Below are 12,526 nucleotides of genomic sequence, written 5' to 3' on the forward strand. Positions count from 1 at the left end.
CAAAAAAAAAAAAAAAAAAATACTTGGCTATTGTTTGTAGGTATGTATAAATTACAGAACCTTTTATTAGCAGAGAGTAGTGGACATAATCATGAAACTTGAAGTAATCATTATGATTACCATAGGATCAATAAGAAGAAAAAATAGACACCTTAAGCCCATAATAATGAGACTGAAATGCCTCAAAGGACAATTAATAGCTATTAATGTATGTACATGCATTTTGTTATTCACTAACTTAATTTCATCTATGATAATAATGAACTCAGCTTTACACTTAATTTAACAGATTAGTTTAACCTAAGTTATCAAAACTCTTTTCTGTACCTTTTAGCATCATTAACTACGTACATTCACTGCAATTACAACCGCAAGAGCTCTTTCTGCTTCTTCTGCTGTGAGGAGAGAGATGGGACTTGTTACGGTCGGAGAACTGAAGCCAACTTTCACAGGGAAGAGAGGGTTTCGTCTGAATTCAAGCATCAGACATGCTTCTGAATGGTAACATATATATGTACTCTGTTTCAAAAACATTTTCACTAAAATGGTTCTTGTTTTGTCTGCATTCACATCTTTGTTTCTTGACGCAGATTTGATTATGAATAACTGTCAGAAAACGAATAAAAGATTTCTTCTTTATGATGAAAATTGAGCTAAAGATTTAACAATCTTGTATGGCATATGAATCTCTGTAGCCACAAGTCATTTATTGTGTATAGTCTAATACTGTTCATCAAAACCAATAATTTCTCACATCTTACTTTTGTATTGTGTGGAACATATATGTACATCAACACTTCATCTGGTTCTGTCTTTATTTGAAAAGTTTGACGTTGACACAACCTTTTACATGTCCCCTTTGAATCTACAAATGTCTTAATAACCAGGAAAAAATATACACTATTTTAGATGATAGTTTTACTGTTTCCTTATCCTATAATCTTTATCATTGGGAGTCATGGAATACAGAAGCAGTTCTTATATGATCATCAAGTTCAAGTCCACACACATCTTTTTGACTTCATTATTCAGAAATCCTTTTATTGAAATTAATGAGTTTCTTTATATGTTCTTGCAGGCCTATCTCTGATGTCTCTAGTGATCTTACAGTTCAAGTTGGATCTTCCAGTTTCTGTCTTCATAAGGTAAAAACAAAAAAACAAACACAAGAACCTTAAAACAGAGGATCCTCTGTTCTTGAGTTGTATTGAAGTTGCTTGTTTGTTGTTTTGATAATCTCCAGTTTCCTCTTGTGTCTCGGAGTGGAAAGATCCGGAAGCTTCTTACCGATTCAAAAACCTCTAGTATCTGTCTCCCAAGTGTTCCTGGAGGAGCTGAGGCCTTTGAGCTCGCAGCTAAGTTCTGCTACGGAATCAACATTGAGATCAACCTTCTCAACGTAGCCAAGCTTCGATGCGCATCTCATTACCTAGAGATGACTGAGGAGTTCTCAGAGGAGAATCTCGCAATCAAAACAGAACACTTCTTCAAAGGAACGATCCTCCCAAGCATCTCCAACTCCATCCTCGCTCTACATCACTGCGAAGCCCTTGTCCCAGTCTCCGAAGATCTCAACTTGGTGAACCGTTTAGTCATAGCTATCGCCAACAACGCCTGCAAAGAACAGCTCACCTCGGGTCTGTTAAAGCTAGATTACACGTTTTCGGGTGCCAACATCGAGCCGGAGACTCCGTTAGACTGGTGGGGGAAGTCGCTAGCTGTTTTGAACCTTGACTTCTTCCAGAGAGTTGTCTCTGCTGTTAAGTCAAAAGGGCTTAGACAAGACGTGATCAGCAAGATACTGATCAGTTACACGAACAAGTCTCTTCAAGGGCTGATCATCCGCGATCCAAAGCTGGATAAAGAAAGGGTTATCGATTTGGAGTCGAAGAAGAAACAGAGAATGATTGTAGAAACAGTCGTTAGGTTACTTCCTACGCAAGGAAGAAGAAGCTCTGTTCCGATGGCGTTCCTCTCAAGTCTTCTCAAAATGGGCATCGCTACATCATCAGGATCATGTAGATCAGAGTTAGAACGAAGGATAGGTCTTCAGCTAGACCAAGCTATCCTCGAAGATGTCTTGATTCCGACAAATCTCAACGGAAACAACAACACGATGTACGACACTGATTCGATCTTGAGAATCTTCTCTATATTCTTAAACCTAGACGAAGAAGACGACGAAGAAGAACAAGATCAACAACATCACCGTAACCGTTTTGGAGACGAAACAGAGATGATTTACGATTTCGACTCTCCAAAACAGAGCGCCATCTTGAAAGTATCGAAGCTAATGGATAACTACTTAGCAGAGATAGCTTTGGACCCGAACCTAACGACTTCAAAGTTCATTGCCTTAGCAGAGCTCTTGCCAGATCATGCACGTATCATCAGCGATGGACTATATCGAGCCGTCGACATTTATCTCAAAGTATAAACACTCTTTTGAACCTTTCTCTCAGTTTATGAAATTTTCCAAACTCATTTATTGTTTTTTTTTTTTGGTTTGTGGTAGGTTCATCCGAATATAAAGGATTCAGAGCGTTATCGTTTATGTAAGACGATAGATTCGCAGAAACTATCACAAGAAGCTTGTAGCCATGCAGCGCAAAACGAGAGGCTGCCTGTGCAGATGGCGGTGCAAGTGTTGTACTTTGAGCAGATCAGACTCAGAAATGCTATGAGCAGTAGCATTGGTTCTACTCAGTTTCTGTTCAGTGGTAACTGTCATCAGTTTCCTCAACGGGCAGGAAGTGGAGCAGGTAACTTTACTTTATAACCCCTCCTGATGTATATAACTTCGGTTTAAGACGGCTCTAAGCGCCACCCTAGTCGGTAAATTGAGTCTAAACAAAACAATTTTTTCAGACCGATGTTTATAAATATCGGTTTAAACTTTAAAAAAAAAACGGTTTAAATGTCCACCTAAACAATGATCCTTTATAAAGCGATTGCCTAGCGATTTCTTAAACATTGGTATGATCTAAATGTTGCAACTTACTGAAACGTTTTTATGATTCTTTTGTTTGGTTGGCTTGGAACACAAGGAAGTGGAGCGATATCTCCAAGAGATAACTATGCATCAGTGAGGAGAGAAAATAGAGAGCTAAAACTTGAAGTTGCGAGGATGAGGATGAGATTAACGGATCTTGAGAAAGATCACATATCTATTAAACAAGAGCTTGTTAAGTCTAATCCAGGGACTAAGCTTTTCAAGTCATTTGCTAAAAAAATAAGCAAACTCAATTCTCTTTTCAGCTTCAGTAGTCTTAAACCTTCATTGAGCGCAAAGGCAAGTACTGGTAGCCGTTTCTTATTTCAGAGAAAAAGACGCCACTCGGTTTCTTGATTAAGACATACAATCATCTTCATATGATTTTTTTTCCTTCGGGAGTTTGAGTTGTGATTGCGTGTGTATGTATAGTTTATATTATATGCTTGTGTTTTATGAAATGTGAGCGATGCTGTTAATTTGGTCGGGTCTTTGCTATTTGCTTGCATAAAATGTGATTAGGAGAACTCGATTTTGTTAGCTTATGACCAGTCATCAACCACTATATCACATTTTGTTTTTAATGATTCTGTATTACTTAAATCTTGAGATGAGTCAGTACTATACATATGTAATGTACTACATAATACATGGTACATAACTTATTGTTTTTTCTTTAATAACACTAGTAGCTAGGGTATGTATATTATATTAGAACTTTTTGACCAAATTAGAAGTTTATTCAACCAGATATCTGAATAAGTAATTAATCACATGCATCGTACAATATAAAGACCTTTGCACAGCCTAGTTATAAACGTTGCACAAAGCACAAGGCATACTTATCATAATAAAGTAATAAACCGATCGATACCATTTAACTATAATGTACTCATGTAAATACTTATTATGCAAATACAATCTTAATTCTTAACAACTTCGATTGCATTCAAAACACAAGAGAAGTTGGATCAAATCGCTAATTTATTTTATTTTGTTTCTCTAGTATTCAGATTGACGCTAAATAGTTTTCTTGTAATTACTATATATATTATGCTTCAAACGCTGATCACACTCTATACTAAAAATATATAAGTATAAACATTACGCGCTTAGTTACGATTAAGGCCACTTAAATCCATATGGCACCAGCTCTTCTGAGCAACGCACCTAGCTGGTTCCTGACTTGAAGAGACATAAGCTGATTTGCACCACCTGTGAGCTGTTGCCCTATAAAAACAGTTGGCACGGTGGGTTTGCATCCAAGCTCGACCAGTGCTCGTTCGATCTCTGGTCCATTAGACATCTCATCTAGTTCGTATACCGTTGGATTCGCACCGTAGCCAGATATTAGCAACTTGATAGTGTGGCTCATACAGCATGAAGTTTTGCTGAATATCACCACTGGCTTGTCTTCTAGCAAATTTGAGATCTTCTCCATTGATGCTATATGAATGTTTGTGTGCGTTTAAGTGTACTAATGTAAGCAGATTTCTGTGTATTGGTGTAAGTAATGGGGAGATATGGTTTGAGTATGGTAAGGAAAGTCATTGGTATATATATATAGATGATCTTTATTTCCGGGAAGCCCTTTTATTTTACTTAATATGCTCGTTGAAACCCTACATTGTTTTCAACTAATGCTTTATACTTCTGATTTTGTTCAGAATGATACCTAATCTAACCTTCATATTCTCCACATCAACACAACGTATCCATCCAGATGATATGAGATCAAATTCAAATTACCATCTATAGTAAAAAAAAAAGAATCAGATTGAAGCCAAATATGTATAGTTCTGTGACTATATATGTTAATTCTTAATTGTTATAGAAGTTGGTTTCAATCTTCTTACAAAGATATATTTCTGAAAGATTTAAAGCACAATATTCATGTTTATATGTGAATGACTTAGCATTATTCAAAAGTTTATCTTCGGCTGATACAGTTTGATTTTGTTTGTCTTCACTATCACACTATATGATAAAACACATGGCGTTGTAAATGAAACATTATGGTTTATAGGAAGCTTTCCGATTTCTTGGACTATAATGCAAAAACATATTATTGAAATGACAGAACGATGGAAAAAGTTGAAGAACATTGGAGAGCTATTCCGAAAAAGAACCACAATCAACAAATATCCTATCTCGTTTTCGATTTTCGAGAAATTTTTAATAGGGCAAATGTCCAAAATAACATCTTTCTAAGTTTATGTTACAAAAATAGCTCTCAAAAACTAAATTGACCAAAATAGCATTTTATCTTTTGAAAAATTTAAATTTTTTCTATTTTTCAAAATTTGAAATCTTATCCCAAAACCCCACTCCCCAACTCTAAACCCTAAAACCTAAACTCTAAATCCTAAACCCTAAACTCTAAGCCCTAAACCATAAATCCTAAACCCCACCCCTTAACTCTAAACCCTAACCCTAAATCCTAAATCCTAAACCCTAAACCCTAACCCCCACCCCTAAACCCTAAATCCTAAATCCTAAACCCTAAACCCTAAACTCTAAACCCTAAATCCTAAACCCAACCCCTTAACTATAAACCTTAATGTCTAAATTAATTTACCATTGGGGTATAAGTGTATATTTATCTCTTTAACCTAAACTCTAAACCCTTAACTCTAAACCCTAAACCCTAAACCCTAAACTCTAAACCCTAACCCTAAATCCTAAATCCTAAACCCAACCCCTTAACTATAAACCTTAATGTCTAAATTAATTTACCATTGGGGTATAAGTGTATATTTATCTCTTTTGATAAAACATTAAATGTTATTTTGATCATTTTTATTCTTAGAGACTGTATTTGTAACAAAAACTTTTTTATTGCTATCCTAGTCATTTTTTCTTTTTAATAATTATTAAAAGAAAGAATCTCAAATACATTATCAATGGAATTATACTAGCAAAACAGGAAAGAGCCAGTGTTGTTTACGCCGTACATGATGGAGAAGATCACGAGAAGAAGATGCTGCCTCTGTACGTTCGGATTATTCGATCGAACAAGAAAGGAGAACTAATCAATAATATAACAGTATATGATTACTAAATACTCATCGACGTTTTTGCCCTAGCTCCTAAGCTTGACTACTACTACATACATTAATATTCATACGATATTATACGTATTAGGATTAAGTTAATGTTGATGTCGGACATACATAGCATTAATCAATTATTTTTCCTTCATTGCACGTATTTTCATTTAGTTTTGCGTAATCAACTATTTCACAGTTTCACCGTTCCACTATATGAATCACAAGATACACAACTTATTTTCTTTTGCGTATTATAAAAGGAAAATGATTCATATGCTTGCTTCAAGTTGCGTGTCACAAATCGTCGTCCCCCGTGTCACATATCTTGACATGTGGTGAAAAAAAAAAGTTATTTTAATATTCTACATTTCACATGATCACATCTCCATATGAACTTTGCCCTAATAATGGTTTGGTTCATCACTACGTATCTGTATTTTAAATTATTAGACTTTGTACGATAATCTAACGTACGAGGACTTCAAATTGCCTACTTATTATACTTTCAGTAATGAAAACGATCTAAATCGAGATTAATTTTTTTCCTCTTCCAATAATCAAATATATTTTTGTTTTCATTCATCAACAGAAATATGCCGAAAGAGAAACTGAAAATAGCTAGCCCCCACAGATAGACTATCATTGGATGATACAAACTACAAAGATATAACACGTATATTACCAAGAACATATTCGATATGGAAGAAGAGATTAGACATGGACCCAACTTGCTTCTCATGTTCTCATAGATTTTCTGAAATGTAAGTATGTTTTAATTTATTCCAATACTAAAATATGTGTGAAATAATATCCAAGGAAATTATGCGTATATGCGGAGAAATGAAAAGCAATGGTATGCTGTTTAATATTCCACCAAGGCAAGAACAAGATAAGCCACATATCTCTCACACATTGAAAGAGATTACACGTTTATTCTTCTTTGAATTTGATGCTTTTGCATGCATGTAAAAAAAAAAAAGTTTTCTTGCCTTGTTCATAATCGTATATATTTCAAGATCCTTAAAGTAAATTGGCTCCATGGAAATCCGAAGGGCCGTTTATATGTGAGGGTCACACGTACATGTTGATTTAGCCAATTATATTTCCTTCGGGGTATACTTATGTTTAATGGTTGAAGCTCTATCATAGATTCTTGATATATAAATTTATGTATAAAACTATAGAGTATATAATAATAGTCAGCGGAAAATCTAATATAGATGACCGGAAGGTTGTGGTTAAGTGGTAAGGCGAATGAATTAGGATGTTACCACATTTCAGGTTCGATCCACCTGTCATGCAAAACTAAGTCACATTTTCCTGGTCACACTCTACACGGATATGGACTATTGCATTTCGGTCCATTTGAATACCCGAGAGATGGTCTATCCATGAGTACCTCCCACTCGGAGATTAGGTCTGTGTCTTTAATAGACATGGGTTTAACCCTTTTACTTTCTCAAAAAAAAAAAAATCTAATATAGGTTAGCAACGTAGCTGAAGGCAAACAAAAATTAAGTTATTAAAAATTCATTGCAGAATGAACATTACAACAAACGTTGCAGTTTTCTGTAAAAAAAAAAAATTCTAAAAATACTATTATCAATACCACCTATCCTTCTTTTTCAAAAACTATTATCATTTTAGCTTGCAGAGATATATATAATTCACTTTACATTTGCATTGGTTACTAAATTCACTTTTCAATTTTTCCTCACGTAAATTATACCATAAGCCGATCGAGTCATGTGAAAAAGAAGGCAGTTTAGCCGATGATGTTGACATCTAATGCACATCTAAGTTTCGAGTGTTAGATTCTACAAGTAAATAGTTGCCTTTTGTTGCGTTTATGATTGAGATGGATGTATATGATACTAAAGTGTCGTCATGTAAAGCACCTGATGACCATATTTATATTGTATCTATAACTATTACTTGCTTATACATATGTATTCATTAGTGTCCATCTATACTAGAGAGCATTTCAAAGTAATGATATAAAGTCCCCTATATAACAAAAGAAAAAGAGGGAAAATGCATTGGAAAAGTCTCTAATAGCTGAAACTGTAAATTTATACCTGACATCATGAAATCTACGATTATTATAAGTTTTATTATTCTAAACCAACACAACCAAAATCACATCATAAATTAACAATTTACATTAGGTAAGAAATAGAGAGGCCTCTTAGTTTCATAATTGGGTCTAGGATATAGGCCCATTGATCTTTTAGCTGACCCAGTTAGGTGCGGGCGCGTGACGTGGCATTTTAATAAAAATATTATTTTTCATCCAGCAATACAAAAAGAACTGTACTACTGTATTCATCTTCCTCGAGAGCAGAGCACCGCTTAGCTCGATTTTCATATTCTTGTTCGTAAATTTATCTTCTTCTGTAGCTAATTTTGACTGAAAAGTTTTAGTCTTTCACCCCCCTCATCGGATGGAGGTTTCTTCTTTCTCCACTGTACCCAGTTTTTGCTACTCATCCTCTGTTCCAGGTTCCTTCTCCATATGGCTTACTCCTCTGCTATTTGAAAGACTCATTTTTTTTTTTAGTTTTTAATTTTCCCGATTCATTCTGCAGAATCGTGTCGATTTAGAGGAGTCAAAGTTCGATTATGGGACCAATCTCTTGTCCCCGTTCGATTGAGCATACCAAGAAGAACACCTCGTGATTTGGTAGGTTTTAGATTCATGTTAGACTCTCTTTGGTTTCGCTTAAATCTTGTAATCGACCGATTGTTTCAGGTTTCGTGTTGTCAGAAGAGAGATGTCACTGTCGTTGATGGAAGGTAACAGCTGATTTTCTGAACTGCTGTTGTGTATGTAATTAAAAGGAGATTTTGCTGCTCCTCATTAAGAGCCAAGATGTGGATGCTCATGATAGTGTCATTCTTTTTTTTTTTTTTTTTTTTTTTTAATTTACTTTTTCAATATTTAAAATAATACCAACATTTTTAACTGCCAATATCTCTACAGCCATGAGTCTTAAACGAAAACCCTTACCAAAGATTGACTAATCTTATAACTATTTTTCTCAAAGATTTTCTCCACTCTTTATTATTTGCCATTACTTTCATCTCATGTAGAACCGGAAAGGAAAAAAAAAAGAAAAAGTTGTAACTGCCTAATATTTTTGTCAATTTTTTTTTTTTTTTTTTTTTTTTTTTTTTTGTCAATTCTTGTTTGGAAGCTGTATGGATGAGATATATGATAAGTTGGCGGAACGTCTTGTCCCTACATCAGCTGCAATGTTTAGCCCCAATGTTAAGTAAGTTCTCTCTACACTCTTAGAAATGTTCTTTTTAGATAAACTCTTATTAATCGTTGTGTGTTGTCTCACGTAGACGTTTGGTCGGTCTGGCTGGTCCTCCTGGTGCGGGTAAAAGCACGTTAGCATATGAAGTTGTGAGTCGTATAAATAGCTTATGGCCTCAGAAAGCTGCTTCTTTTGACGCTGAGGTTATGCCGCCTGATGTCGCTACAGTGCTTCCCATGGATGGGTTCCACTTGTATCGTTCCCAGCTTGATGCCATGGAGGTTGAAGCTTTATTTTTGTTTTTAACAGCTCGAACTTTTTTATAAACAATTTTTTTTTGTTTTTTCCACTGTAGGATCCTAAAGAAGCTCACGCGAGAAGAGGAGGTGAGATCTGTTTTATCTTATACGTTAGATTTCAAAAGGTTATATTTATAATCCTTTGATCCAATTAAACAACCAGCTCCTTGGACTTTTAATCCTGCACTATTGCTCAACTGTTTAAAGAAGCTGAGAAACGAGGTAAAAGAGTTAGTCACATTATTTTTATTGACCTTAATAATCTTAAGAGCTGCGACACTTACATTAGACTCTGATAAGTTTTCAAACTGTCCAGGGCTCAGTCTATGTGCCATCATTCGATCATGGAGTTGGAGATCCAGTTGAAGATGATATCTTTGTTAGCCTCCAGTAAGTAGTCAGTAGCTTCGAATCTAGTACCGTGAAATGGTTTCGTTTCTCTCTTCCTGAGACTATCAGTTACCTTGTGTACATCTTTTTTTTTTACAGGCATAAAGTGGTGATTGTTGAGGGAAACTATTTGCTGTTAGAAGAAGGAACTTGGAAAGACATCTCTGATATGTTTGATGAGAAGTGGTAAAAACTTGTTTCTCCTTCACTCGTTGGTTCTTATTTTTTGGTTTCACCAATCAATGTATTATCATCAAGGTTCATTGATGTCAATCTCGACACCGCGATGCAACGTGTTGAAGCCAGACATATCTCAACCGGTACGCACAAATTCTTCTTTTTTTTATTCTTAAGAGACTTGCTGTGACCATAGAGGGTTTTGTTTTATTCGTTACAGGTAAACCACCGGACGTTGCTAAATGGCGGGTAAACGCTATAGTTTCCACTTTACTTTTGTATTAACTCAGTTATATCGTTTTAAAGTTTCTTCTTGGAGGTAAAGTAACTATTTTTGATTGCAGGTTGATTATAACGACAGGCCCAACGCAGAGCTGATAGTGAAGTCAAAGACAAACGCTGATGTACTGATCAGATCCGTCAGTTTTTGAATCTGCTTTCTTGGCTACTGCATTAAACTAACAGACAAATAGACCATGGAGATGAGTACTAAAAACGCAATCTTTTTCTCTCAGATTTGTCTTTGTGATCGACAATGTCTTCTTTTTTTGGTGATATAATATTTCAATAAGCATTTCTGCATATGCACTAAGCTGTGACATTACTATCTTCTCTACGATGGTAATAGATAATGTGAATATATTAATTAAGCTGAATATAGATGAAAACCTTCCCACACATTTCATTACAAAGACTACTACTAGGTCTGAAACTTAGTCTACTACCCTCAATGCCTCTCTCTCTTCTTCAAACTCCCATTAAAAGTTACTCTCTTCAGCTAAAAAAAAGTTACTTTCATCAAAATGATAAAAATATTAGGCCAACCAAGTGAGAGCCTTTTCCTTTTTTTTTTTACTTCTTACTGCACAAATCCTACTTTGAGAGCAAAGAAGCTTGGATGCAAAGATCTACTGAGGAGGATTCATCTCCGGTTTCACGACTGATGAAGATGTGTCAGGTGGCTGAGAATGGTAAATCGCCATCGCCAGTGAGACAGGCATTATGCAAAGAGCCTTTGACTGCAAAAGCTGCATCGCTGCTCCAACGTTCTCTTCCATCAGCTTAGCCACTTGACGCTCTGTCCCATCGTCTGACCATTTCTCCCACACTGCCTGCGTCTCATCCTGAAGGAAGTCAATAAGAAAAAAACACATTACCAAAGTTTTATTCAACTCTTATCTTTGAATAGACACATTGACAATGTTCTCTCTCTTTCTCTTTAGTCTTACCTCAGTTGATGAAGACAATGGCATTTCAGTGACTAGTGGAGCAACAGCACCGGCCCCACCAAGACGGCTCATGCTCAAGACCTGCCATAGTTGACCAAAAGCTTATGAAGGAAAAGTATTCTCAAAGCTCATCATGGCATCATATTCTTCAATGTTCTCATCATTTTTATTACCATAGTCCTAAACTGTGATGATTCTCCATAGGAGAAACTGGAAGAAGGCAAAAAAAGTGAAAGAAGCTATTGCCAAAAAGAAGCATAATCATTTGCTCTTTGATTACTCTCTAATACCAGATTAAACAATTATAATCTTTTTAAATCAGATTAGAATTTTAGTTGAAAAGAGTAGTAGGTGGTGGGGACCAATGATTTACACCACCAAATCCTTCTGGGGGTATTTAATAATCTCCCTATAAAACTATTAAAGATAAACAATTTCAAGATCAGCTTATGAATAGATTAGAGAGGTACCAAAAACTATATACCTTAACTTGGAGCCTGAGAAACTTTACATAATCCACAATCTCATCGATCATAGCAGCCCTATCAGTCTGCAATGGTAAAGCAAAAGAAATATAAATCTTTATTATCCACAGTTCTACATGCCAACTACAAAACTTGTCTCTAAATGAGCTCAGAGAAAATAATATCAACAGCCGAGACAAAAAAAAAAAAAAAAGGATACTGACCTTGTTGACAGTAGGGACAAGTTCCTGCAACGCCCTGATCCGTTCTGCTATTCTCTCCCTACGCAGCTGTAATGTGTATTTATGTTTAGATCAAATCTCATCAACTAAAATAGGCTCTGATCAAACATTTTACCCGCTCAGCGATGCTGTGTGGATCAGTGGCCTGACCTCGCCTAGCCCTAACTCTAGGTCGGATAGAAGACTGTTGGTGCGGCATTGGTGGAGCTGGCTGTGTCATTGGCTGCCCATGGAAAACCTTTCAACAACACACACACACACACACACACAAAAGAATAAAAACCAATAACATTTAAAAGAAAAGATCCAACTTTTTCACTATAACAACAATTTTCACTTCAACTCATCAAATACTAAAGAGAATAAACATAAAAAAAAAAAAAAAAAAACTCAACAAAACCAAGATCAGTTTTTTAATCT

General features: G+C 35.6%; 4 protein-coding genes across 6 annotated transcripts in view; 2 read left to right on the forward strand and 2 right to left on the reverse strand.

Moving 5' to 3' along the window:
- The first annotated feature begins 915 nt into the window (after nucleotides 1-915).
- Nucleotides 916-3,490, forward strand: LOC106344050 (BTB/POZ domain-containing protein At1g03010-like). Of its 2 annotated transcripts, none has more exons than XM_013783433.1 (5): nucleotides 916-999; nucleotides 1,079-1,145; nucleotides 1,244-2,431; nucleotides 2,516-2,762; nucleotides 3,048-3,490. In XM_013783433.1, exons 1-5 carry the CDS (start codon nucleotides 959-961, stop codon nucleotides 3,347-3,349), a joined length of 1,845 nt encoding a protein of 614 aa, XP_013638887.1. In that variant the 5' UTR covers nucleotides 916-958; the 3' UTR covers nucleotides 3,350-3,490. The 2 variants fall into 2 exon arrangements, with proteins under 2 accessions (XP_013638887.1, XP_013638888.1); XM_013783434.1 differs by having other exon boundaries at nucleotides 916-993.
- A 276-nt stretch (nucleotides 3,491-3,766) lies between these two features.
- LOC106293758 (monothiol glutaredoxin-S1) lies at nucleotides 3,767-4,504 on the reverse strand. Its single transcript, XM_013729405.1, has one exon. It carries the CDS (start codon nucleotides 4,431-4,433, stop codon nucleotides 4,125-4,127), a length of 309 nt encoding a protein of 102 aa, XP_013584859.1. The 5' UTR covers nucleotides 4,434-4,504; the 3' UTR covers nucleotides 3,767-4,124.
- Nucleotides 4,505-8,342: 3,838 nt separating this feature from the next.
- Nucleotides 8,343-10,753, forward strand: LOC106295843 (putative uridine kinase C227.14). Of its 2 annotated transcripts, XM_013731837.1 has the most exons (12): nucleotides 8,343-8,544; nucleotides 8,631-8,725; nucleotides 8,795-8,838; nucleotides 9,240-9,317; nucleotides 9,394-9,586; nucleotides 9,661-9,691; nucleotides 9,768-9,826; nucleotides 9,921-9,994; nucleotides 10,094-10,180; nucleotides 10,253-10,314; nucleotides 10,392-10,420; nucleotides 10,516-10,753. In XM_013731837.1, exons 1-12 carry the CDS (start codon nucleotides 8,487-8,489, stop codon nucleotides 10,600-10,602), a joined length of 897 nt encoding a protein of 298 aa, XP_013587291.1. In that variant the 5' UTR covers nucleotides 8,343-8,486; the 3' UTR covers nucleotides 10,603-10,753. The 2 variants fall into 2 exon arrangements, with proteins under 2 accessions (XP_013587291.1, XP_013587290.1); XM_013731836.1 differs by having other exon boundaries at nucleotides 8,631-8,838.
- A 56-nt stretch (nucleotides 10,754-10,809) lies between these two features.
- LOC106295844 (transcription factor bHLH7) overlaps nucleotides 10,810-12,526 on the reverse strand; it is a 2,462-nt gene continuing 745 nt past the window's right edge. Inside the window, exons 2-6 of the mRNA XM_013731838.1 lie at nucleotides 12,222-12,344; nucleotides 12,089-12,154; nucleotides 11,885-11,950; nucleotides 11,401-11,481; nucleotides 10,810-11,295 (exon numbers count right to left, since the gene is read on the reverse strand). Of these exons, the coding sequence (XP_013587292.1) occupies nucleotides 11,080-11,295; nucleotides 11,401-11,481; nucleotides 11,885-11,950; nucleotides 12,089-12,154; nucleotides 12,222-12,344 (552 nt within the window). The 3' untranslated portion in view covers nucleotides 10,810-11,079. The remainder of the gene's footprint in view (nucleotides 11,296-11,400; nucleotides 11,482-11,884; nucleotides 11,951-12,088; nucleotides 12,155-12,221; nucleotides 12,345-12,526) is intronic.

The sequence above is a fragment of the Brassica oleracea genome, chromosome C5, assembly GCF_000695525.1.
Source record: "Brassica oleracea var. oleracea cultivar TO1000 chromosome C5, BOL, whole genome shotgun sequence".
NCBI classification, from domain to species: domain Eukaryota; kingdom Viridiplantae; phylum Streptophyta; class Magnoliopsida; order Brassicales; family Brassicaceae; genus Brassica; species Brassica oleracea.

Excerpts from the sequence above, each read along its gene's own strand:
- LOC106344050 (XM_013783433.1), top strand. The coding sequence starts at position 959 with ATGGAATACAGAAGCAGTTCTTATATGATCATCAAGTTCAA. Across the intron at positions 1,000-1,078 it reads TATATGATCATCAAGTTCAA|GCCTATCTCTGATGTCTCTA; the intron begins GTCCACACACAT and ends ATGTTCTTGCAG. Across the intron at positions 1,146-1,243 it reads CCAGTTTCTGTCTTCATAAG|TTTCCTCTTGTGTCTCGGAG; the intron begins GTAAAAACAAAA and ends GATAATCTCCAG.
- LOC106293758 (XM_013729405.1), bottom strand. The coding sequence starts at position 4,433 with ATGGAGAAGATCTCAAATTTGCTAGAAGACAAGCCAGTGGTGATATTC.
- LOC106295843 (XM_013731836.1), top strand. The coding sequence starts at position 8,487 with ATGGAGGTTTCTTCTTTCTCCACTGTACCCAGTTTTTGCTACTCATCC. Across the intron at positions 9,587-9,660 it reads CCCAGCTTGATGCCATGGAG|GATCCTAAAGAAGCTCACGC; the intron begins GTTGAAGCTTTA and ends TTTCCACTGTAG. Across the intron at positions 10,315-10,391 it reads AGCCAGACATATCTCAACCG|GTAAACCACCGGACGTTGCT; the intron begins GTACGCACAAAT and ends TATTCGTTACAG.